General features: G+C 36.4%; 1 protein-coding gene and 1 long non-coding RNA gene across 2 annotated transcripts; both read left to right on the top strand.

Moving 5' to 3' along the window:
• The first annotated feature begins 2,321 nt into the window (after positions 1–2,321).
• LOC137396579 (uncharacterized) lies at positions 2,322–4,558 on the top strand. The gene is made up of 2 exons (XR_010978580.1): positions 2,322–2,368; positions 3,920–4,558. It is a non-coding gene; the product is annotated as an uncharacterized lncRNA (long non-coding RNA).
• A 1,260-nt stretch (positions 4,559–5,818) lies between these two features.
• On the top strand, positions 5,819–27,537 carry LOC137396395 (probable D-lactate dehydrogenase, mitochondrial). Its single transcript, XM_068082653.1, has 12 exons — positions 5,819–5,928; positions 10,592–10,695; positions 11,985–12,126; positions 13,398–13,539; positions 15,333–15,492; positions 16,282–16,387; positions 16,874–16,967; positions 17,191–17,319; positions 19,024–19,151; positions 22,712–22,802; positions 23,820–23,931; positions 27,186–27,537. The coding sequence occupies exons 1-12, from the start codon at positions 5,857–5,859 to the stop codon at positions 27,355–27,357; spliced, it is 1,452 nt and encodes a 483-aa protein (XP_067938754.1). The 5' UTR covers positions 5,819–5,856; the 3' UTR covers positions 27,358–27,537.
• The last annotated feature ends 45 nt before the right edge of the window (positions 27,538–27,582 follow it).

Below are 27,582 nucleotides of genomic sequence, written 5' to 3'. Positions count from 1 at the left end.
GTGATTAGAAGCTGACTGAGAAGAGCATTCAGTATTGATCCAGACATGCTAACACCCAGAAGTTTAACAGTAATGGAAGAATTCAAATAGTTATATAGTAATCCCAGCTTCAGCTATCATGGCTTCACTATATTGCCTGTTTTTGGTTATCTTCACTTGTGCACGCATACACTGTGATACACCGTCAGTATTGTCTCTAAGACATGGCCGGAGCACAGTCTATTGATACGGAACTCCCCTAGCATCAAACTGGTAAACTTCAGGGACATTTGCATTTTCTAAAGTATCATAAAGTTAGGGTTTATACTTAAAAATGTCGTTGCTATTTGCGAAGATTCCCATTTCATGAGTGGGTCTGGAAAGTAAAACACGATAAGTAGAAAGAATTATTGTATGACAATTAGATGCATGAGACCTTTCAGTCAGTCCGACCTTAGCTGTGTAAGAGATGAACACTGGTTAGTACAACTAGCATACACTCTGTAGTTATGCTGCATTTACAATAGTTTCACACAGATGACTTTGACTCTATTTACCAGTACGACAATAGACTTTCGCAGCAACATGCATATCATGTAAAAGTAACATCAAATTAGGTTTCTTATATGTGTAATATAATTTTTAATTTCCCTACTCTTGCAGTGTTTAAGAAATTTTAGGATAGACTTGACTAGTGTATCATTGGAAGCCTCATTCCAACAATTCCTTTCTCAACCTTTGTGTATTCATCTTGATGCTCCCTGCGAGGGCAGTCTCACACCATCTTGTTTTGATAGATTCAAAAAATGCTCAAAATGCAATGAAAAACAGACATGCTCGAAATGTATGCAAAAATGTGTTATTAGAAAGTAATTCTAAAAAGAGTCTAATGTTTTCACACAGAAGCAAAATATAAAAACAACTCATTTGATAATCTTTGTCTTTTCCCTGCCTCCTTACTGCTATTATTTAGTTGAGATGTGATTTCTTGTGAGTTGTTTGTAAAATTTGCTTATCGTTTCTAAGATTGATGGCACTCTGATATTTAGTTTTGATGTTTAGGAAAAATAAAAATTGATCCCTACACTCCAAACAACAGCTCGAGCCTATTAGGGGTGCGAGTTCAATTGGGAAGCCCTGGTTTAAGTGTTAGTGCCTTCATCACTTAAGGAACCTGTTTGTCTTATGTTGGGGAGCTAGATGTTATAGATCTCTGGTCATTAAGTCATATTATGTCATTGATTCTATTGAACATAAATCCCTCAAGTGTAACTGAAGCCTACGCTTGGGTAACTTTTCATAGGAGTGGCTGTCCATTATAGAAGCATCATTCAAATGTAGGATAACAAATACTGTACCTACTAACAGAAACCTTAGAATCAACATAGAGGTCGGATCAACAGCAAATTGAAGAATTAAAAATCTGTTTCAGGTAGATTATTCCATTTTATCTCTGCGTATAGCTGAGAACAGCAAGATGTCATTTTCTCATAAATTACAGTGAATACAGGCAGTAGTGTCATAAAAATATTAGCTAAAAGTTTTTATGGTAGTACTTGGGTTTAAACACTGACAGCTTGTAGGACAACTTACATAGATCAAGCTGTTGGCAGCTCACACAAACTGAACATATATCACAAGCATGTACATATACAAGGTATCTGCAGCACGTGCGTGTCAAGTATATTTATATTACAAGCAAACCATGAACAGTCAATAAATTTAATACAATTACAGTTTGGAAAAACCTGAGCGGAGCTAAAAGAACTCTCCTAATTAGCCAACAGTTATGAAATGAAAGTTACCTTCTGTTTCCATTTACAGTTATTAGCAGTGCTGTTTTTTTGGTTTCTGTTACAAATTAATTGCCCTCTTGCTCTACCTACTAAAGAAAATGTAACTGAAATAAGTCTACAAACTACCTGATTTTTAAACTCACTATAAATATAGTTGGAGTAGTACTTAAGATTTGTTTGAATTATAAACAAATAGGCATATAATACATCATCATCACAATATATTAATAAAACTTGTGTAAAGTTTGAAGGAGTTGTATGTTAGACACAAAGGTAGATCCTAAAGGTAAATACGTACTAAAAGTTCAGACACATTTTTTTAATAGCATTATAATAGCTTAATATATCTGTTATTCAATCAAATCACAAATGACTTTTTGATGAATAATTTCCTAAACTGAATGACCTTGCACTTGTCTCATGTAGAATGTAATAACAAGAATTTATATCGACTGATTGGTTCAGACTAACAGTTTTCTGTAAGTAGGAGATAACCAACTGTCAAATACATGTAGACAAAATTTATGCCTGGCGGCTTCAGCTCAAGCGATGAATCACATGAGCTGGTCCATCGCACCTGAGGCCTACTTCCTGTGAGTATAACGCGCTAGTTCTCTACTAAAAATTATAGCAGATAGCTCTTGTAGGCCTATTCGTAATAGAAATGCATACGTAGCAGTAATTTCTAGACGGAAGCATCTGAGACTATATCTTCTGCTTCTGGAAATGAGGTGTCCACTAAAGTTAGATATAAGGACTGATCATTTTAACGTGACTTGTGGATGTTTTTTCTTTCAAATGTATATCACCATGCCAGACTTTTTGCTAGGCCTGATATTAGTTAGTTATTCTGCTTTATTGGTGAAAATATTCTAAAATTACAACATATTCTCAATAAAAAGCCTCTATTTGCAGGCAAGATAATTTAAACAACATGTAAATAGAGTTAGGTACCATCTCTTGTGGCCCTCAACAGCACCAGCAGCACAGACAAACATGCGAAGAGCGCTGCAAAACCAACCAAGCACAGGGACAGCGGGCAAACCGAGACATCCGCAAAACCGAACAGCACGTTCCCCATCATTATACGCCCGGGTGTCTGACACTTATTGTTAATGTCATCCTTCTTTGCGCACCCATGCGCGTGCAAAAACTCGATACCATATTTGAGTTGTGGCAACGTAAATTTGTACTTTCATTGTAACATTTACTTAGTATTCAAGTGTCTATTGAACTACTGTCAGCCGTTTGTTGCATCAATATTCAAGATTTGGGTTTGACCCGGTTTGAGGCCAGAAGTATGCTATGCTAGACCATCAACAGACTGGCAAATCTCACAGCAATGCATTTTCATTTTCAGCTAGACTGTAAGTTCTGCTGCCTGCAGAGAGCAATGTCTCACACTAATGGCATTGTCACACCTGATAATTACCAGCTCCAGTGAACCATTATTCAATATTTCTTAAGCAGTTTGAATGATCACACAGGCCCTAATAGACCAGCAATTTATTAATGTATACTTTATTTATGAGTTATGTTTATTAAGTTAAGCCTATTCTAAGAACATTCAAATATATACATAAAACCTGCATTACCATAGCGATTATCTTTCATTAAACAGCACCCTCTACTATTATCTGAATTTGCTTAGCAAACCCGGCGTTCCTCTATTATGTGACTGACAGACAGACATAGATACGCACGTGTTTTATTTCTAAAAGCAGGTAAAATAAACTTGGTGAGCAGAAGTGAACTAGTAAGTGAATACATAAGAAAGGGTTGTTTGCATAGTTAGGCAAACTCAATCAGAAAAACCAACATATGTCGTTTATCAGCTCAGATGATTCGTGTGAATCTTATTGGAAGGACAACTCCATAGTTATCCGATTAGCATGTTTCAAATTTCTAAAATGGAGTCTAGAAACGCGCAAAAAGCTGCTGTGAGTTGCCAACCTAAACCTTTCTATTAAATAAACGAAAAGAAGATAACTGCAGGGCAGCTCAGTAATTGATCCCAAGGGATAATAACTCTTACTTTTGTTTACCAGGATTAGTAGTAAAGCAGTCAGTTTATTGTCTACGATTAATAGGATGTAATAAGTTAGTCTTGAGCTTAAAATTAGACGTTCTTTTCATGATTTTAGAGATCCGCTGCCTCATCACTAAAGATGGCAGAAAATACAGCCCCTGAAAATAAAGCAAAAAAGAAGGAACCTTCATTTGACTATGTGGGACTGCTAGCTGGTCTGGCAGCGGGGGAGTTTGCCAACATACTACAAGGGAGAATAGCTGTACATACTGGAATACCTAGAGATGTGATGTCGTGGACCTTCCTTATTATATATTTAGCTTTGTTTGTGAGGTTTATAACCCACCAAAGGGAGGCTTACCTTAGCCTACCAGAGAACAAGAATAAGAGTGATTGACATCGAAAAGACAAGTTATTTATTGTACTCGAGCGCTGTAGTCATTTTTGGTTTTCAAATGTTCACATAATTTAAACTTGCTCCAATATATTGCTGAAAAGGATTTTATCTATTATTATAGATTTAGCAATTATTTATAAAGTGCGTATAAAGTAAATGTTGCAAATTTGTGAGACAAATTTACAAAAATATGTTTTGCTGTTAGACCTACAGAAAAATTATGAGCAGAAATTTTTTATGCTTCCAACATTTTTTCATGCCAATATGACTTTGTATCGCTTTTATAGAGCTCAAGCTAATGCAAATGCTTCCATTCTTGCCCCTTTTGAAATAATATATATGAAGTTGTCTCCTTTATATTATTGACAGAAAGAACTATGTACTTTATTTTGTATGTTTCAATAACTTATGCAAACTTAATATTTAAATATAACAGCAATTCAGGTCAGGAACAGACAAACCCATTGGCCACTATAACTGTCTTTCAACGCTTTATAGTTTTTAACTGTTTTTGAATAAATTTCAGCATGTGTGACCTTTCTATTGCTATTTGGCCTTGCTATTTTAAGTTTATTTTTTCATTTATCCGTTTATCCTGTTTCAGCTTAGCTAAAGGCAGTCGATGTGAAGAAATAAAGTATTTTTATTTTGATTTAACTATGGCGTTTGCACACAAAATCTAATGAAGCCAAGTTATACTAAATGTACCAGTAGTCATATGACATTTTTTACTGTTTTTTTAGTAGGCCTTACAAAATTTTACTACTTTGCAACTATCGTTTTTAAATTAGTTTGTGTGCTGCTTTCCCTTTTTGTGCCAGACCAGCAGGCCTACTCAGAGTTTGAAGTCTTTAGACTGTTTGTCATCCTCGCTAGTATTAATAGGGATTCAACAAGCATTGTTTCCGTATACAGTAAGACCCTTCAAAACCTTAACACTATTAACAAGGCCTTTTATTTATCATTTCTTGTTCTGTTGTTGCCTGGCAGAATTGGCATTATGGCTACATTATGGCCTTACTGCTAAGTTTGTAAAAATGTAAACATTTTACCATTTTATATATTGTATTATATTGCGGTGCGACTCACTTTCATACTTTTGCAGGCTAGCCGTTAAATAGAATTTTATTATTGAACTTGATTTAACAGCGTAATCGTTTTAATCTACTCAAAAATTTGTGAATGAGGTTGTTTCAACAAATTATCACTGATGCAAACTTGACATCGATTGACAGTGCTTATTTTGAAATGTTTCATGAGCATTGTGAAGTGTGAAACCCGTCTTTTTTGAAGGTGTGGTAACAAATGCATTTTTGAAGCTTTGCAAAAAACACAAATTATTGTAATAAACGTCTAGCCTGCATCGACTGTATTTAGACTATAACGCGTTAGCTATTTAAAAATGTTATAGAAGTTGTTTCTCCTATTTTAAAATTGAGAAGGCAACTTCAAAATTAAAAATGATGATTTTGTAAGGGTTATAAATTATTTAGTTTTGTACGTAGTTTTGTACGATTATGTGCGTGTCTGACTTCGATTTTTAGCGGCAGTAACGCATTAGATTTGCGATCGTGGAGCTGAGGCAATGTCAAAGTCGAAGTTTGTAGCTAGAGGGTGCAGAGACGTTTGCTTCACATGCTGCAGCCGTTTTTAAAATGTTTCAAATAAGTCAACGTGCCTCCCTTTTTGCATTCTCTGGCTCGTTTATAACTCGGAACACAGTCAAGGTTAGTGGGTTGAAAAGTGAAAATAAGATAATGCTTATATCGATAAATAAATGTACATAACCCGATAACTCATGAAAACCTCAATAAATAATATTCACAAACAAACATATTGGAAAGTTAGCAGTGCGCAATGCCATATCGTTTTGCGTCGTCTCATTCAAACGACGAAATAAGTTTTAAGTAAACGCTGACTGCGAAGTTGTGAAACACTCTTAAAAGTTTTGTGTTTGCCGACGGCGTTGCTATTCTCAAAAGTTAATTGGTAAGGCTCAAAAATAAGAACAGGTATGTGCCATTACGATGCATTCCATATATTGAGAAAACTTGCTTATTTACAGTAGTTTGACAAGAGATGATTTCAACATTTTTGAGGGTAATTTTTTTTTCGTTATTTATGCTAGCACTAAATTTGGCTTTCCTCATTTGGCTTGCCATTTGCATGTTGCTATGTTCAAACGGCGCCGACTATACAGTGTTACATCCATACAGATGCAACGAGCCACAGTGACTGCCTTTTGTTTGAGAGGGTTCTCCAAAAATTATCAAATAGGGCGACCATTAGAAATACTCAGCCATGACATTGATTTTATGGAACTGCAATAGTATCCGAAATAAAACACACTATTTGGAAACCCTTGTCCGAGACTACAGTCCACTTGTCATCGTACTCACTGAAACTTGCTTGGATCCACTGGTTTCTAGCAATGAGCTAAAGTTAGGGGATTATGAAATTTTTCGCAGAGATCGGCCAACAAAAGGCAGTGGCATTTTAGTCGCAATAAAATTAACTAAAGATGTCCAAGTACTGAGTTCCTTCGTTGATCCCCTTGAGGAAATGCTTGTTGTCAAGTTGATCATTTATGGCATCCGTGTTTGTTTCGTGGCATACTATCGTCCTCCAAACTCAACTCAAATGAGTTCGCTTTTTAATTTTTTTGAGGATAGTACAGATAGTAGTTTTGTTTTACTGGGTGATTTTAATCTTCCCGAGATCCAATGGACCCTTGATAAGCCGGTCGTTTCGCAAGGTGGCCGAGGGCTAGCCAAACAGTTTTTATCTTTTGTTTCAAAATATGATCTCGCGCAGCATGTAACTTTTCCCACCCATAGCAGAGGCAATATACTTGATTTGATTTTTTCGAATTTTAAGCCCTGCCCTATTTTTAAGGATGCCGATGTTGGCCTCTCGGACCACACAACCTTGTGCTATGATTTTTCTGGTTTTTTGCCACAAACTGTTCCTCAGGTTTCCCGCACGACTAGAACGCTTTTTGATTTTGGCAAGGCTCAAGTAGTTAGCATAGGGGAACAAACAGCAAATCTTTATAACCATCTCCAAGCTCTAGTGAGTTCAAGTACAACAGATTTTTTATGGAACATTTTTAAGCACAACATTTTAAACATAGCTAATTCACTAATCCCAGAGCGGAAACCAAGAACTAAGAGATTTTGGCTGTCACGAGAGGCCAGGACAGTGAGTCGTAAGAAAAGAAGACTCTTCCACACTTTCAAAAAGTACCCTACCCCCCACAATTTACAACAACTAAAAGCGATTGGCAATTTATCCAAACGCCTCATTAAAAGGGATTATAACAAATTTTTAGAATCACACATTACTGAAAGCCTTAATAATGGGGACTCAAAGCCTCTTTTCCAACTCGTATCCAAGGCAGCAAAGGGGGGAAATAGCTCAAACATAAATCACTTACACAATTGTGTAACTGATTCAGATATGGCAATGTGCTTCGCAGAGAATTTTAAATCCGTTTTCACTGTCGATGACGGCCTCACTCCTGAGGTCTCGGCCACTATGTCTGATAGGGCTGTTGACTCGCAGGCAGATATTGATATTGGTGAGGAAGGTGTTCTGGCCATCCTGAAATCTCTCAACCGCCGTAAAGGCTCAGGCCCGGATAATCTCAGTCCTGCACTACTTAATTTTTTAGCCACAGACATAGCTCCTACTTTGACACTAATTTTTAAACATTCCCTAAATACAGGGTGTGTTCCAAGAGACTGGAAATGTGCAAACATCGTACCTGTTTTCAAAAAAGGCGACAGAAAAGCACCGCTTAACTACAGGCCAATTTCTCTGACTAGCGTCCCGTCGAAGTTAATTGAGCATATTATTGCTCACAGCATACGCAACTTTCTCGATCATAACAACATCCTAAGTGAAACTCAACATGGTTTCCGCAAAAAACACAGCTGTGAATCACAGCTTATTCATACAATATCAGATTTAGCTTCTTATAACAATCACAATACTCAAGTAGACGTTTTAGTTCTAGATTTTAGTAAAGCCTTTGATACGGTCCCTCACAATAAATTATTGCATAAACTTATATAATATGGCCTAAATCCAAACATAGTGGCATGGATCCGAGACTGGCTCTCGGGTCGAACATTCAGGGTCATCGTTAATGGTTGTCTTTCTCAGCCGACCCAGGTGACCTCGGGTGTGCCTCAGGGTTCAGTGCTCGGACCACTACTTTTTCTCATTTACATCAATGACCTGCCAGATGCTTTAAACTGTCCATCAACATCTATACGCTTATTTGCCGATGATGCCATCCTTTACAGGCCTGTTAGTTGCGTGTCCGACAGCCAAGCATTGCAGGACCAGTTGAGCAGAGTTGCTGCGTGGGCCGGATCTTGGCAGCTAAAGTTTAATGTAGCTAAATGCACATCCACGTCAATGGAGCCGGTTAAATTTTTGCATACATACAGCTATGGAGGCACTCCGCTTATTTCATCCCATTCCTTTGTGTACCTGGGCATACAGGTTTCTAAATCACTCAATTTTAGTGATCATATAAAGTTTATTATGCGTAAGGCTAATGCCACCCTTTACATGCTTATGCAAACTCTCAAAGGAACTTCCCATGCTGTTAAGAGAACGGCTTATTTTAGTGTATGTCGTCCTTCACTGGAGTATGCTTCAGAGGTGTGGAATCCACATTTTATGTATATCATTAGGGATTTAGAAGCCATAAACAGAAGAGCGTTCAGATGGGCAAACGGTTTTAGAAAGTATGACAGTATTACATCTCCAATGGAAAACATGTCTTGGCACACTCTTGAAGAGAGAAGATGATACTAGGATAAAAACACCTTACTGAAAATTTTAAATCAAGACCTTATGGTCGATTTTAAAAAGTTTACACTGCAACTCCGCCTATTTTACTCGTGGGTCTAATATTAGGCACACTATTAATACAGATGCCATGAAGTTCTCATTTTTTAACCGAGTCATGAAGTTTTGATATATATGGAACAAGCTCAATAGCAGATTTTATTTAACTCTCGATTTTACAAGAATATCTGATCTCTTTTATCGTTATAGTCGCATCTTATCTCTAAAGGCTTATCGGGCCACAAGAGATATTTTATCGAGATAGATAGATAGACATCTACCCACACGAAAGTTGAAATCTTTATCATGATTATAATCAACTCAAAGTTTTTTCATACTTCTTAGTCATGTAAAAGTTCAAAATTTGCATATTACTAATATTTATATACGCTTCTTTAAATATTATCGAAACTAAAAATATTATTAGACTTAGCTGGCTGTCTTTCGGAATGTTCCACATCAAATTCAGAGTTTACAGTCGTTGTATGGCAATTGTGCTCACCATATGTGAGTGGCAAAATCACTTTTTAAAACTATCCTAAATTTTCCAAGGTTAAACTGCAAACATTTGCATAGGGGCGGAGGTTCATATCCCACTCTTGACACCACATGAAGTCTCTATATGCCTGCTGGTTTCTATAGTTGATTCAAGTCTCATGCTCTACTTACTTGATTGAATGTAAACGTTGAATGAATGCAACAATATAGCCTATGATCATGCGAGGCCCACGATGCAATGGCCGCAATCTCTCCTGCACCGTTTAACTGGTTCAACTTCTATACGCTAATCTTGAATCAGTTTTATTTGAAGAAATGAATTTTGATAGCACAGAACTAAGCATTGAATCGGTGATACAACTTCTTAATATTTAGTAGTCTTCAACAACAGAAACAGAGTTTTATCAAAGTGTCATATACTGTAAAACCTTTAATTAAATGCCACCTCATTTTGAACACAACCTCTATATGAACACCACCTCTATTTGACCACCACTACGAGAAAAGTGTTGAAAAATAGAGCACTAGCCTTCATTTGAACTTCGCTTGTAATTGACCGCCACTATAGAGGAAGGGTTGAAAAAAGATTTCACCTGTAAGGGAAAAAATAATTTTATGTAATTTAAATCATCTGTCCACTATTGATTTTGCAGCTGTAACCTAGTGGTCTAGAACAAACAACATGCTGGTGTTTGATTTTAAAAAGTGCATGGAATTACATCCAACCTTAAATTACTCTCTGTAACTAGGCATGTCTCCAGTTGTTGAGGTTCTTTTGTCACTGGTGTCACACATGTCCAGCCAAGATCACAGAGTTATTGTTTGTGCAACAACGTTTTTAAAAATATGCACAGCCTTTGCTAAGCAGACGGCATACACCATCTTCGAGAGATTGCACACACAATGATTTTGCAGAAATCATAATACGTGTAGATAGCCTTTGAGCTCCTTTATGAAACAAATTTTTTTTCATGTGAACTTCTACTAAACAGCATCTCAGAGAAAATATGTCGTATTGGTTACTTACAGAATTCAACTCTGGTACAGAGGCTAACTGAATGTATTGGCGCAGACAAAGTTGCTTCATCAGACGCGGTGAGAGAACAGCATGCCAAGGATGAGTCATACCACGAGTAGGAGTTATCTCTCTTTATTTTCTTTGCATGTAGTTAAACTAAATAAATGCGTATTTAAGTTCCCTGGTGCAGTACTGAATGTTACAAGATATGGCTGGTTTTAGTTTCGTGCTTGGAATGCTTCTAGGAAGTAATGTTCCCACTCGCATATTGAGGTGCATTGCATATGAGAAATGTTTTTATAGAACTAAATATAGTTGAGAACTCTAATTACACACCAACCTACTAGAATCATAGAAGTTTATTTAGGGTTTTAACTAGTACCCTGGCAGCCCAGTGCACCAGGAGAGATCAGCAGGTGTAATAATCAACTGCAAAATTATTCCTATGTGTGGCAAGGTGGTAGAGCATCAGTGTATCAAACCAAAGGCTGTGAGTTCAAGTCCCGTTGAAAGCAATCTCTTTCCTAACCTATAAGCGTGGCTTCCCATGGACAGACATGACTCACATTATAGTAAAGACAAGCGGAATACTCGGCGTTGCACGGGTATTAAAAAGCAGCTTATACATACATGTAGTGGCAGGTAATCTAGTCGCTTGCCATTAGCCTGGGCTAATGGCAATGACGTTTCCAATGGTTAATTTGAGCAAGCTAGCATTTGTGTTGCTAAATTTACTAATAAGAGCCGTGAGACCAAGCTTTAGTGACCTTGCGCCGAAACGTAATGCGGTGTTGCTATGCATATATTAATCTAGATAACCACTCATATTGCCCAATGCATCTTGCGTAGCTCAATTAGTTAGCTTATTGCTTGGTGAATGGGAGGCTTTAAGATCAAATCTTGTGATACGGATTTTTCATTCCAAGATCTTAATAACTGTAGCTGGACAAACCGAATCACAGACTGATAGAAAGTCAATTAGATTTATATATAGATTACCATTGCTATTGCTAGATATAAGAGCAAATAATTTGTGCCTGTATTAGAGGGACCTGATTGTGCCCATCTTATAACTATGGAGCCATATTGCTTTGCTCTCATCATATCAAGACTCAAGTTCTGTGATAGTGTGAGATGTCGGCCTTGTGTTTAAATTAATGGCCTTTGGAAAGTTGCTATTTTGTTTTTATTGCATAAATTTTGTTTTCCATTGTATTATTATATTTTAAGTATCCAGTATATACATGTGTATACGCATCCGTATTCAAGTGGTTGCTCACTATCTTGGCTTCCTATCTTGGACATACATATACATATATATGTATAACTTTTGGTAATTGCATACCTCTAGGCAGTTTGAATTTACCATGCTTGTCACTCTTTTATCTCAAATGTGTTTTTCAGGCCGCAGCCTCCCGATGTAGTTGTCTTTCCTTCTTGCGTTCAAGAAGTGAGCGCTCTAGCTCGAGCGTGTACAGAGCTGCGAGTTCCCATGATACCATTCGGGACAGGAACTGGAATGGAAGGAGGTGTTGTTAGCACTCATGTATGCATGGCCAAGTATTTTATAGCTTTTACGATTTCTAATGCTTTTCGAAAAACCTATTTCGTAAAACCGAGAAGGAAAATTTGGTACTCATTAATTTTTAGAGTTAATGATTATGAGAATTGTTTTAAGATATCCTCCCTTTTGTGTAATAGTTGTATGTCTAATTGGGCAGATATAGGTTCAATAGAAGCTCCTGTAATGTAATTTCCACTTAATATAAATAATTTATGGGAGATTTTTGCTTTGTATTACAGAATAAATTTCACATGACATAAAGCATCAAGTTGGTGCAAGCTCTTAAATTGAATTTGAATAATGAGAGTTCCATATTTAGAACTAAAAATGTTAATTACTCTCTTGCCAAATTTAAGACAGAAAATGGCATAAAGTGGTATCTCTACTTTATATACTACTACCTTGATAGTCTGGTGTGCAGTGAGAGATCGTCAGGAGTACTGATAAAGCACAGATAATAAGTAGCTGTACAAATATTCAGAAATACTTAGAGGCTGTCAACTGGTGCAGGTGTTAGAATGTTGGTCTACTAATCTAAATGTCAAGAGTTGGAGTCTCATTGAAAGCAATCTTTTAGCCTAACCTAGCTTCGAGTAAGCGCCCAGGCAGGCAAGCAAGGGGACCCAGGCAGACGCCCCTCTTACTAATAAAAATATTTTTATTTTGCTTTTTTAGACAGGTATAGTTTCTTTTTATTTGTAGCATAGACCTGTCTGTCTAAAAAAGTGGAAACAATCAATTTAAATTGACATTAAATGTATTCTTAACTTAAGATAAAATTAGTGTTAATCATGAACCCTAAACTACATGTAAGTAAAAGTGATAAGAGAAAAGTTGTTAATACAAGTCAATAATACCACAGTTACTATAAAGTCACTAAATTAAAAATTTAGATTTACTTTTTCTTATTTGAAGGGCCAACTAGGTGAGTTTGCAAAGATCTTGAAACTGATTAGGCAATTTACATGCATTTTACTGCTTATATAATGACAATCTCTATAACGCAAACATTTCTGGAAAATATTATTTACATTGTAGGAGCGTGTACTGTTTATAGGTTGTTTCAAAATTGAGGATCAAGCGCGTTTTACTATATTTGTGACGTTATGTCTCTGCATATTATCCAATAGAAAGTATAATCTAATTATTTATTTATTTTTCCACATCTGTTTTCTATTATTTGGTTTCCTCCTTGTCTCTCCATCTAAATACTTTTATTAGTTTGTTTAAAGTGATGTTCTCTTGCTTTACAGAAAGGAGTCTGTGTTGATCTTGGAAAAATGGACGAGGTCACAGGCTACAATCCAGAAGATTTTACAGTATCTGTACAGCCTGGAGTCACGAGATTGGCCCTAAATGAATATGCGAAAGGCGATGGGCTCTGGTTTCCCGTAGGTTAGTCAGATTTTGACATGAGTGCCAGAAGTTGATTTTGCCCAGGAGGGAAGGCAGGGAACATAGTGCAAGTGATAGTAGGCGCTCATAGTAAGAAGTATAAATTACGCTCAGAGAGTTGAACCAGAGCCTTGGCTAAAGAGTTGTCTTTAGCTCAACTGGACCTTAAACCATAACTGTCACGTGCAACTTTTATCGTATTTTTTAGGTAAATCAGATACGCCGATTCCGATTTTGTACTCAAAATAAAGATTGGTCCACTAACTTTCAAAATCATTAAGGCTTTTTTAAAGCGTTTCAATATCCATCTCGAAAACAACACATTCGGCATTACAAGCTCCGCCCATATGTGACGAAACCTAGCTTTTTCAGGAATGGAAGTTAGGGATGTTTAGTCCAATTTAGAATAATAGAGATGGGTGTCTTAAAACCCATTATTATCTAAATCCAGCCTGTAAAATAATCTGTCTTTTATGAAAGGTATATAAAATATTTAATATTGCTTGTTACATGATGTCTAAATAGGCCTAACGCCGAGAAAAATGAGCTCAAAAAGTCCGGTTTTATCACAAACTAGCGTTGTTATTGCGCTTTTTTGAGCTCATTTTCAAATATGCAATGTTAAATAGCTTATCTACATGTACCTTTCAGAAAAGACTGAGATTATTTTTAAGGCTGTATTTAGATAACAATAGATTTTAAAACACCCACCTCTATTATTTTAAATCGGTGTAAACATCCCTACGTAACTTCTGTTCTTAAAAAGCTAGGTTACGTCATGTATTTATGGGCGGAGCTTGTTGTGCCGATCGTGTTGTTTTCGAGACCGATATTAAAACGCTGTAAAAAATTCTTCATTACTCTGAAAGCTAGTGGACCAATCTTTATTTTGAGTACAAAATCGGAATCAGCGTGTCTGATTTGCCTAGTAAATACGATAAAAGTTGTACGTGACAGTTATGGTTTAAGCTAAGGTCTTGCAGTATTGTTGGTCTGCAACTCTTTCGCTACTACGAGCTGTCTAGTAGGGCTTGGAAAAGTGTTTGTGAATGGTCAAGAGCCATATTATGTGGCTTCATAGAGATCGTTTCTGATTGGTGAATAGTTAATTAATTAGCCTATCATTTCTGTACTTACATGGAAATAAACATTTATCTGAATACATTGAGCCAATAGAAAATATGATTACAACCTGAGAGTAGTTTCGCTTTTCAAAGACAATTATTTATTACAATTTCTTAACAATGGCTAGTCGTGTCAAACGCTTTACAGCTATGCGAACTTTTGGTGATTTTTATTGAACAATTGTACTAATAAGAGGAATTATTTTTATTGTAATCTTACCAGTAATGATAATGCCGTAAGCTGTAATAATATTGATGAATCACCCGACTCGGATATACTCACGGTGGTAACAAAAAGTGTCCGAAAAAGTGTCCTAGCTTATTCTGCAACACATTTCCGGCTTTTTGTATGGCGTCAACCGATGTAAAGTTTTATGCGGATTAATTTGGTACAAATAGATTTTCTATAGATCGATTAGTTCAAAGGTTCAGACGATTTATACTCTCCATTGTCTAATAATAGGTTCTACCGAATATGTAATTGTCCCGGTAAAAAATTAAATTGGTAGCGAAACAGTTAATATTTCAATTTATAAAACTTGGATTCATTGACTTGACAATTAGAAATAATAATATAAGTGTACTTGCTCTATACCTTCGATAATCCGCTCTCTCCTGTCATCATTGAAAAGTTCTGTTGTAGCATTGGGTATAGCCATTTGTTGGTAGATCCTGGCGCTGATGCTAGTCTCTGTGGAATGGCTGCCACAAGTGCGTCAGGAACAAATGCTGTGAGGTATGGCACAATGCGGGAGAATGTACTTAACCTTGAGGTAGTTCTGGCAGATGGTACTGTTATACACACGGCTGGAGAAGGCCGCAGGACTAGGTGGGTTAATGCTTGCTGCTGACAGTTGTCATTCCGTTCTTGACCCTGGCACATCGGCAGTTGAATTTGTAGTGCGTACAAAGTTATTTGGTTCTAATATTTGCTTTTTGTATCAAAACTATCGTATGTCTGCGTAATTATTTTTGTATTTTAATTTTGTTAAAAAATTTTTGCCTACTTTGTCCCACAGATCAAAACAACTTAACAATAAACACTTCAGATGATTACATATATTATTAAAACAAATGTATTATATTAAAATTTGTAGACAGCAAAATATAATCAACTGAAATTGCATTTGAAAAACCGGATGAATAAAGTGATAATCAAGAAAACCAGGCTACTGGCAAGTGGCAGGCAACTACATTGCCTCTCATTGTTTATAAGCTGATTTTTAATACCCGTGCAACGCCGGAAATTTCGCTAGTGTTTATATATTTATAGATATTTTCATCTGATAGTATTAGCCCACAAAATATATTGCTATATACCAATTATAATATACAAAATACAAATAATAATATAAATGTAATCATAACATATATAAGATATCTTGTATTATATGTATATACACTGTAATTGATTATATAATAAACATGTGTTATCTGTATTATATAATAGATGAATACAATCATATAAATTTGATCTCGTAAATGAGAAAATGAAGATCACCTACTTCCGGGATGCATTAATTTAGGTGAAAATCTATCGAAGCAATACAAGAAGTTAAAATGTGTTGCCTCATATATCGCAGTCTGATAATACTATTGTTTGCTTATGTGTTTGCAGAAAAACTGCAGCAGGCTATAATTTAACTAACCTGTTCGTTGGTTCAGAGGGAACTCTTGGCTTTATAACCGGGGCGACATTGCGTCTATATGGCATTCCTGAATCAGTGAGTTACTTTCTACAATAAAACCAAGTTATTCTCTGTGTGTTCTAAAATCTTATTGCTGGGGCTCTTTGCTATCGTGTCACATTTAGGGTGTGGATATTATAGTTTTTACAAGATGAAGTTTTTGAATGACTTTCTACAGCTCAGTGTAAATGACCAGTTTCACTGAGTCTTTACACTATCATTGTAATTATCATAATTGGGAGTTGTGCAACCACTCCTTCGTATCATGTACATACGTCCGCCTCATTCCTACGATCATACCACAACTTAGAAGCTCAAAAATGTGTAGCATGTAAAACTAGTGATTGTAAATGATAAGCTAGCTGGACCTATACTATAAACCATGCCTCATTGACTCTTACTGTGCATATCACTAAGGGCAGATAACACCCAACGATGTATTCCAAGAGCATGGAGTAGATAGACCTGATGCAAGTGTTCAATAAGATATACTCGCTGGTGTTTCACTGTGTTTGGTTGCAGATGACTTCTGCTGTTTGTCAATTTGATACTATAAATGCTGCCGTTATGGCCGTACAGGAAGTACTTCAGAGTGGAGTGCCGATTGCCAGAATTGGTAGGCTTCTAGCAACTTTTGTTGTAGATATCACCTTTAAACTTATGTTGTAGATATCGCCTTTTGTTGTAGATATCACCTTTTGCTGTAGATATCACCTATAAATAAAGTTTTATATGGATTATGCTGTCTTTCTGAAAAATCACAGAGATTGCAGACCATGAGAATTTGAACAAGTGTGTCATAGCTACATGCTTTGCTACGTTCTAGTGGCTGTTTGCAGAGCTACTGGATGACATAATGATAATGGCTGCCAACAAGTATAATGGTCTGAGTTATGACGAGAAGCCATCTTTGTTTCTCGAGTTTCATGGAAGCGAGAGTCACACAGAAGAGCAGACGAAAGTAGTTGGTAGGTGGAATTACTACATCACCCTGTTGTCACTTGTGATGTTCTTAAACAGTAGCCTAAAGGTTTGTGTTACATAGCTAGTTTTCTAAGTAATTTGAGGAAGCCACATGTAGCTTTCCAGCAAGGCTTGCAGCCTAATGCACTATTTCGTTATTAAGATAGTATATTGCGCTTTATACAAACAAGCTTTTTAGTTATCATTTTAGCTTCTTGTATTGTATATAAGGGTTTTATTTAGGAAATGTCAGTCAGTTGTCTCTGTGCAATAAACCAGGAAGTAGGCTGAAACACAACAGTTTGGTAAATGAAAATGTCGTTCAAAGAAGGCACCATCCAATTGCTGAACAACGAAATAAGGAATTTCTTGTTTTTCATATTTAGTCTAATTTTCTTACCTGTTCGGCGTCTCAGACATAGGGAGGTTGTCTCAGACATAGGGAAGTTGTCTCAGACATAGGGAAGTTGTCTCAGACATAGGGAAGTTGTCTCAGACATAGGGAGGTTGTCTCAGACATGGGGAGGTTGTCCCAGACATGGGGAGGTTGTCTCAGACATGGGGAGGTTGTCTCAGACATGGGGAGGTTGTCTCAGACATGGGGAGGTTGTCTCAGACATGGGGAGGTTGTCTCAGACATAGGGAGGTTGTCTCAGACATAGGGAGGTTGTCTCAGACATAGGGAGGTTGTCTCAGACATTGGGAGGTTGTCTCAGACATTGGGAGGTTGTCTCAGACATGGGGAGGTTCTCTCAGACATGGGGAGGTTGTCTCAGACATGGGGAGGTTGTCTCAGACATGGGGAGGTTGTCTCAGACATAGGGAGGTTGTCTCAGACATAGGGAGGTTGTCTCAGACATAGGGAGGTTGTCTCAGACATTGGGAGGTTGTCTCAGACATTGGGAGGTTGTCTCAGACATAGGGAGGTTGTCTCAGACATGGGAGGTTGTCTCAGACATAGGGAGGTTGTCTCAGACATAGGGAGGTTGTCTCAGACATAGGGCCGTTTTGGAAAGAGAATCCAAACTACGGCGGTCTTGTGTGGCTGCGATTAACTGTTCGTTTTTTAGCTTTTAAGAGCTTGTAATCACATTCCCACATATTTGGCACCTACAACACAACAGAGTAAGACATGGTGAATCTTTTGATATCAAATAACTGTAATGTGAATTTTGTTGCAAGTCAACCTTTAAACTCATTCGATGCTGTTTCAGTGATGAATACATCTCTGTGTTGGCGTTCAAAATGAACATTTTTTTAAAAGTTTCATTGATATTCTGTGACAACACTCGAATAGTTTATGCTACAAGTCTAAAAAGTTAAAGAAAATTTAAGTTTTGAACGACTCATATCAGCAACAAAACAGTATTCGTCAGGAATTAAATTGGTTTTTATTGTTTTGAAATAGCTTATGAACAACTCATGACTACTGAGCATGTTTAGTAATGCAGCTTCAAATGCAAGCAAACATTCCACTGTACATAGTTTATTGTCAGTGCCTGCTGAAATAAGTTTCGTTTGCTATTGAGATTGATTGGGAGTTGTCAGCTCTTATAGTTTTAGAAAGAATAACTCCGTAAAGTTTAAAACTTAGTTTCAAAATACAACATAGTTTTTTTGTTGGTTTCTACGTCTAACTGCACACTTTGTATTGAAGGCTAGGTAGGTATTCCTACACCAAATCTCATATTATCTCTACTGGTTTCTAGCGGAGATCTTCAATGATGCCGGCTGCTCAGGCTTCCAATGGGCATCCGACCTTCAAGAAAGAAATCGGCTATGGAAAGCAAGACATACTTGTCTGTATGCCGCAATGGCTCTTAGGCCTGGCACAAGGGTGAGTTTTACATTGCACATTTATGCCAGTAAACGCATCTTGTTGCACCACATTAGATTCATGGCCAATGCTCGTTGTCAATTACTGACAGCTATCGTTATGAATTGTATGAAAGGATTTGACAGTTCCATTGCCTTAAATAAGGATTATGTTGCTGGCTATGCCTCTCATCTGCTGATACATCTCTATCAGTTTATTCTGTTCTGCAAGTCTAAATACTAGAGCACGCTGGAGGTTAAATAAGAGACATTGCAATTTGTTAGTACTAGCATCAGCCTTGCAATAACCACTACAAAACGCACTGGAAGAATTAATGAGAGTGTAATCTTTTGCCTCTAACATTGGTGCAAATAAGTTTCATTATGAGTCTTGTAACATGATTTTAATATTTCCCAGTAGTCATTCATAATAATTTTATTTTTAAAACGCCTATTCTTATAAGTGTTATGTTTTCTTCAAATGATCCAGCTTTTATTATAAGTGAAAGTTCATTTTTGGTGCATTTCAGGTTTTATGATAGATCATATTTGGCGATGATTAGCTCGCCAAGCATGACGAATTGGCAGGTTTAAAAATCAAGCACTAGTAAATACAGTTGAACATGCTAGTGTCAGCAGTAGCGGCAGCGCATACAGATTCGTCAGCCAATCCGTTCAATATTTCTTCGATGTGCTTCAGCCTTCACTCTCCCGATTCAAACAATACTACTACAGTAGGTGACATAACTTCTATGTTGCCAACATAACTCCTATGTTAGTGACATAACTCCTACATTAACAACATAACTCCTACATTAGCAACATAACTCCTATATTAGGGACTTAACCCCTACATTAGCAACACAACTCCTATGTTAGTGACATAACTCCTATGTTAGTGACATAACTCCTACTTCAGTGACAACTCCTAAATTAGTTACATAGCTTTCAGGCTAATGAAACATCAGACATTGTTGAGTAACATGACAAACATAGTAATATAGCTAACTAATATACTAACTAACTAATTATTAAGGGTTTTTCACGCTCGACATATTGCTGTTTAGAAGCAACCATTGCTTCTCAGCTCTCTTTCACTCACCCTTCGTCGAGGTCTTATCTGTAAAACATCTCTCCAAGTTTTTTGTCTATCAGTTCATGCCGAAATAAGTCAACTGTGAAGTTTTGCTAATGCTGCCAAGTCTAGTACAACTATAGATAATGAGATGTGGTGTTGATTTCAGTAGATTTATCTGTTTGTTATGCCAGATGTAATCAGAGCGTGTGATGCATGTGTTTCCTATATCTGCTTCAATGTTGATGGTGTGAGCTTATGAACTATAGTCTATTGAAGTCAGTGTTGATTACTAAAAAACTTAGTGATTTCCATGGAGACATTGGAAAGGCCTAAACCTTTTACATTTAAAAATTAACTTGCACAAGTTTTTAGTGGATTTTATCAGAAAGTATTGACATTTTTCTATCACTTGAGATTGTTTTTTATGTTTGAGGTGGTCTGACTGCTAGAATGTTTCAAGATTAGGAAAATATCATGGAAAAGTGCTTTTACAAAAACATCATGCAATCTGTACTTTCATATTATTATGGTTTCCTTGCTTCAAAGATGTCTTTCGTAAAAGTTGCCATTCTTTTTAAGAGAAATAATTGCTGGAAGGTTTCCATGCAGTTAGAGATTCTAGTCGATTGTCATGCAGAACCATTGTAGGTTCAGGTAGTTTACATAGTTTCAGTTTTTCATCACTATCAATATAATTTATATTTAAAAGCTTAGTAGTAATAAGTTTTAAATTTTTAGTCTCAGCTAAAATTCACCATATATTTGTAGCAATTACAGTGACTAGTGCCCTAGCAGTCTAGAGTGCCGTGAGAGATAGTCAGGTGTACTGATAAAGCATGGATAGTAACTATGCATACAGTTATTATGAAATGTGTTTGAGAGCTGGTCTACTAAGCTGGATGGGCATTGGAAACATTTGCGATGCAATTTTTTTCAAACTCAAACCATGGCTTCAGAAAAGCAAACAGACAAACAGACAAACATCGCTTCTAATATAGTAAAGACTAGCCAAATACCCGGTGTTGCGAGGGTATCAAAAACCAGCTTATGTATAAACAGGGGCAAGTAATATAGTTGCCATTGGCTAATTTGAGTAAGCTAGTATTCGTATTGCTAAACTTACTAATAAGAGCTGTGAGAGCAAGCTTGAGTGACATTACATGTAACACAGAGTCGCTATGCGTATTTTAACCCAGATAATGATTCATATTACCCAATGAATCCATTGCATCCCATGTAGCTTAATGGGTTAGCTTGTTACCCTGTGAATGGAAGGTTCCGAGATCAAATCTTCTACGATACAGATTTTTCATTGCTATATAGATTGCTATAGCTCGACAGACGACGGCGACAAACTTGGAGATTTATAGACTATGACAAGACATGATTTCTAATGTGAACCAAATATCGTTTACTGATGTTTAAATCTCATAAATCTCATCTCTTCATAAAGGTTTTAGATAGAGAATCGTACAAGGGATTAGATGTTCGTAGTCTTGTTCATTTCCTTGTATTAAAGGATCCTATGAACAGCCCTCAGAGTGAGGAAATAGAGCGATACGTATCCCGTTTCCCTCAATATCAGCATGTTGTAATTCCGTATAAGGCTGCTACAATACACACTCAATTCAACTTTATTTTTATTTTAAATTTAATGCATGAAAAATAATATAATTAACCTCAGAAAATCATCCTTTATATTTTAAATCGGGAGCAGCCGTGGCTTAGTAGTCTAGAACACCAGACCTGCCAACAACAGCTTGGGGTTCAATTCTTACAAAGGCCACTAGCAGTGAAAGGAAGGGCATCTGGTCTTAAATCCGCAATACAAATTAGTCTGTACTCTGACAAACAATCATCTAAATAGAGTTTGATGGGAAAAATATTTTAAAACAACATCATAGATTATCAAAACAGGCTAACAACTGGGTAAAATGTGTTTGGCTTTTTAGTTCATGAACTTACTTAGGGTTTGGTACCACAACTTACTAGAATTCATTGAACGTGGTTACCTACCATCTTCCCTGACTATGAAGATTGTCTTGCGATTGTATTTTCCAAGGAATGATGACTCCTGCAAAGGATGTCTTCTAATCATAAAAATGCAGTGATTGCATCGGTTCTGAAACTTTTCTACAAATATAGGAATAAAATGATTTATATGCAAGTTTGAAGATTTGGGCAGGTATCTATAAAAATGTGTATTGTCGACAGATTCCAAATGAACTTCATCAATGAGTAAAGCCATTGGTTAATTGTTGTCATCGAAACATGCAATGATGCCAGAGAAGTATGAACTGTTAATTTGCTTTAGCAATAAGCTGAGGCTGCCATGGCTCACGTTTACCCAAATGTTTCGCTGACCTTAGAAAACATAGTTTGACCAGCTTGAGTAATCTTTGTTCATACTATAAATGCAAAATTTTCTCGCATCGCACTTGTTTCAAGCACTATTAACAGATTCCTGGGAGTCAGCAAATGTTATTGTCTTCTATTGATTCTAGCAACTTTCCACAGATGTCTGCGTTCCTATATCCCAGCTAGCTGATGTTATCGTGGAGACAAAACAAGACATCATAGATCATGGAGTAGTAGGTGAGTTCATCAACCCGCATGACTATAGTAAGGTCATTTTTGTGTTCATTTCATTGACTTTTGGCACATCAAGTCCTAAAAAGAGGTTCCTGTACCAAAATACCAGATTTTAAGTAATGCACAAAATTAAGAAAATCTCTTGTGGAGAGCACCAAGTGACAAAGGGAGTTGTCTAGATAAAAAGAATCTTTGATAACGCTGCCATTTTCACAGTTTGTTCTACACAGCTATAAACCCGGCCAAATTAATAAAAATTGTTGGCAATGGTTTTGGGTTGAGTCTGATAGTGAAATTTGTGTCGAAGTGTTGCTGAAGTATTGAAAAAACTACAAAATGTTTTCCAGTCATACGAGTAGGTTCGCAGTTGATCAATTTTTCTATTGGTTGTATTATTTTTGATTTTATGATTAATTTTTGTATTTTGTATTTTTATTGTTCCTTTGTGCTAAATGCAAATTTGTAAATTAGGTTCATAGGTTAATTGAGATTTTTAATTTTTTTGCCTAGTTTGACAGGGAAAACTATGTACTAATAATTGTTCTAAAGAGGAAATCGCAAATTTATAGTTACCATATTATTTGAGTATACTAATATAATCATAATATAATATAATCACTAGTGTATGGTATGCACCCTTAATTTTAGGAATGAGAATTGATAAAAAATTTTATTTCAGTTTTTCTCTTCTCTAACCTTGGATAGAAGGTAATAGCTGCTGTTGAAAGCATGGGGTTATTACAAAGAATGTATTGACAGCTGTGTACATTGGTATAGCAAACTGCCAGTATGGTACATGTGAACCCATCTAGGATATGCGCAGAAAATCCAACTATGCCCAAAAAGCTGTGGTAGGTGGCGCGGGTGAACTAACAGAAAATTTACAAAAAATCCTTGACATCTTTGTGTGGTTTAGCGTGCACATTATTATTTAAACTGTAATTTAGAAATGCTCCGTGGTTGAAGAAGAGAATCCTCTTATTATAGATTCAAGTGAACAAGAAAAGTGTGTGTTTGTAGCTCCTGTTGTCGGGCATGTAGGAGATGGAAACTTTCATGTGACCTTACTCTATGACCCCGCTGACCCAAAAGAAAAGGAGCTGAGTTTTAAACTGGCCGACCGTATGGTCAGGTGAGTGCTGCCGTCGTGTTTCTCCATCTATACTGTCTGCTGCCTACTAATGAGCACACTATTGTTGAGCCACACCTAGTCTCATCAGCACACTATTGTTGAGCCACACCTAGTCTCATCAGCACACTATTGTTGAGCCACACCTAGTCTCATCAGCACACTATTTTTAAGTCACACCTAGTCTCATCCGCACACTATTGTTGAGCCACACCTAGTCTCATCAGCACACTATTGTTGAGCCACAGCTATGGTAACCAGTACACTATCCTTGAGTCACAGCTATACTCATCAGTACGCTATTGCCAAATCACAGCTATTATTACCAGCTTGGTATTGTCAAGTAACAGCTATGCTCATCCTTACACTGCTGTTGATTCACAGACACGGTCATCAGCGCGCTAATGTTGAGTTGCAGCTATGCTTGTGCGTCTGCTATTGTTGAGTAACATGGCAAACATGGAGCTAACTAACAATGGCTTTTAAATGCTCTACGTGATGCAACCATTGCTTCTCATCTCTCTTTCACTCACCCTACGTCGAGGTCTTATCTATAAAATATCTCTCCAATTTTTTGTCTACCAATTTGTGACGAAATAAGTCAACTGTGAAGTTTTGCTAAGGCTGCCAAGTCTAGTACAACTATAGATAATGAGATGTGGTGTTGATTTCAGTAGATTAATCTGTTTGTCATGCCAGATGTAATCAGAGCGTGTGATGCATGCGTTTCCTATATCTGCTTCATTTTTATAGTGTGTAAGCTTAAAAACTGTAGTCTATTGTAATCAATGTTTATTACTTGAAAACTTAGTGATTTCCATGGAGACATTGGAAAGGCCTAAACCTTTTACATTTAAAAATGAACTTTCACAAATTTTTAGTGGATTTTGTCAGAAATTATTGGTATTTTTTTATGATTTGCAATTGTTTTTATGTTTGAAGTGATCTGACTGCCAGGACGTTTCAAGGTTAAAATCGACAAAACTTGATCGAGGCTAAAAACGCTCATAAAAATTTGTGCGAAATAATGACACTAGTTGATATCATTGCTGAAGTTGATATTGGCTATTGCGGTCAAGTTGCAGCATTACGCACCGCTATTCTGTCAGTTTCTTCACAAATATAGACATCATAATCACAGCTTGATCTGAGTGTTCTAACCGCGATCAAGTTTTGGTGATTTTAATCTTGAAACAACCTGGCAGTCAGATCACCGCAAACATCAAAAACAATTGCAAATGATAAAAAAAGCTAATAATTTCTAGTAAAATCTACTAAAATTTTGTGTAAGTTCACCTTTAACTAAGCTTGACATCTCATAATTTGCATAAATAATTTTCTTTCGGTAAATCAAATACCATCACTTGTAACTATTGCGTACACGGTACAATCTCTGGTGAACATGCCACACTTCCTGCATAGATGAAGAACCCATTTGCTCTGTTCAAAATAAAGAAAGTAAATACATTTGCTGGTATCCTTACCAGTCAGTCTTTGATTGGTTGCTATAAATTATTTGGTCACTTGAACTGGTCTATTCTAGACTTTAGCCAATTCTCTGTAGTGTCATTTGTTTACTCTTGTTCCAATGTTTACTCTAGATCTCTCTGATATATTGAAAAGTTGTCTTTCCTTCCCAAAAATCATCCAATAATCATTGTAGTGTAAGCTTGTCCCAATATTAGTCAGCGTTGATTCATTACCAACAGCTGATGCTCACTTTTGCAGAACATAGTATAATAAAACCGTTTCTGTTACTATTACTATATTCCTTTACTAATTTTTGTCTTTTGGTCTAATTTGCTTTAAATGGCATTGACTGCTATAAATAAAGTTAACATTTATCTATTTCTTGAACAGCCTCGTGTAGTTAGAAAGATTTTCTGTTAAATTTAGTAAAGAAATTTCAGCCATAAAATAAGTGTTTTCTTAAATATCGTAAGTCATTAAAATACTAAAATCATTATATATAACAACTTGGTTGTGGTTCAACACGCTCTGATAGTGTTCTGTTTTTAGTCTCATATGTTCCTAAATATCCAGCCATTAGAAATTAAAATGTGGTTTAGCATTACTACATAGAAAACTGTTAAGGGCAAGTACCTTTGGAGTTACCCACTCAATGCCTACTTTTAAGCTTGACACTTCAGAAAATTTCGTTTCATATTTAAACATTTTTTTAATACTTAACATAATTTAATACTCAAAATTTTGTTCAGACTAGATTTCCCAATACATGGATTATACTATAGCCATTACTTTGCATGCACATACTGTAAAACTTCTATTTGACAACCACCTCTAATAGAAAGCCACGATGGAAGGTTTGAAAAATACAGCTCTACCCTTTAGTTGAATGCCACTTCTATTAGACCACCACATTGAATTTCATTATGTTTGATCATTACGAACCGTTATTACGAAGTGATCAATATGAAAGTGTCCACAAAATGACCCTAATAATGACTCCGTTAGATGAAAGTATTATTCAACTCGGACTGATACTTCAACTTATATGAAAAATGGTTGAGCTAAATGCTGAGGTTGACAGCATTAATGTCACTCTACCCGAAGAAAAGTGCAAAATATAAGTGGCATTATCATTGTTTTGCCCGTAAAAGGATTACATTTATTTTCTCAAAATTCTGACGAGTTAGCCGAAAAATAAAATGCTGCCTCTAATACAACCCGACTGTAAGGGAAGGGTTGACAAATACACCACCATGGCATTCAAATAGAGGTTTTACAGTATTTGAAATTACAGGGCTATGATAGCAGGAAATGCTTCTTGCGGCGTTTTCATAATTTCTAAAGCATTTTTTTTCCTTGTTAACAAGTACCCATTTCTAGTTATATTGTTCAAAGACAGTTGTTGATAAATTGACTGTCAATTAGTCAAGCTATCAAAGAATTGTCATGCTGTAATTGGGAGGTCAATATTGTAGCATTAGTTTGAAGAAATTTGTGACTAAATAAAATTATATATTTTATGAAGTATTTCATTGTGCTTATCGTTATGGATACTGAGAATTATGTTCAGTCATGTTCTATACCCGTAGTTGCAATTGTTTCTAGTACCCTTTTTTAAAGAAAGTGTTTACACCTAAAGTCATAGATAAATTCATTGCAAAGTAGTATTTATGACTCGAATGCTTCTAAAATAAGTGATTTGGAGCATGCATCCGGCATAAAGCTGAGATCATGATTTCTTCATGGCTCTGAGCCAATCATTATTTGTATCCTCTATGCGTTTGTAGGAGAGCTCAAAGGGTAAACGGAACCTGCACAGGGGAGCATGGAGTAGGCATTGGCAAGAAAAAGTACTTGGAGGAAGAGCTGGGTCAAGGCAGTCTCAAGGTCATGGGAGCTATCAAGCAAGCTCTTGATCCTTATGGGCTTATGAACCCTGGAAAGGTTATACCTACGTAATGTGACGCACATCCATATAGTTTTGCTATTTTCCTACTTTTAAATATGATGTTTTTATTGGCAAATCTTCACACCTTTTATAAGCCATATTATTTTTTGATTCGCCAATTTGAACTTTATACCTTAAGTAAATTGGCACTCTAGCAATAAGTATTTAATACATATGGAAATCATTATTAATTTATGCATATGCGATGGAATTTTTTTAGTAGTCACTAGGAAAAT

This window comes from Watersipora subatra, chromosome 5, assembly GCF_963576615.1.
Source record: "Watersipora subatra chromosome 5, tzWatSuba1.1, whole genome shotgun sequence".
In the NCBI taxonomy this organism is placed as follows: Eukaryota; Metazoa; Bryozoa; class Gymnolaemata; order Cheilostomatida; family Watersiporidae; genus Watersipora; species Watersipora subatra.
This window is presented reverse-complemented; position numbering and strand designations above follow the sequence as displayed.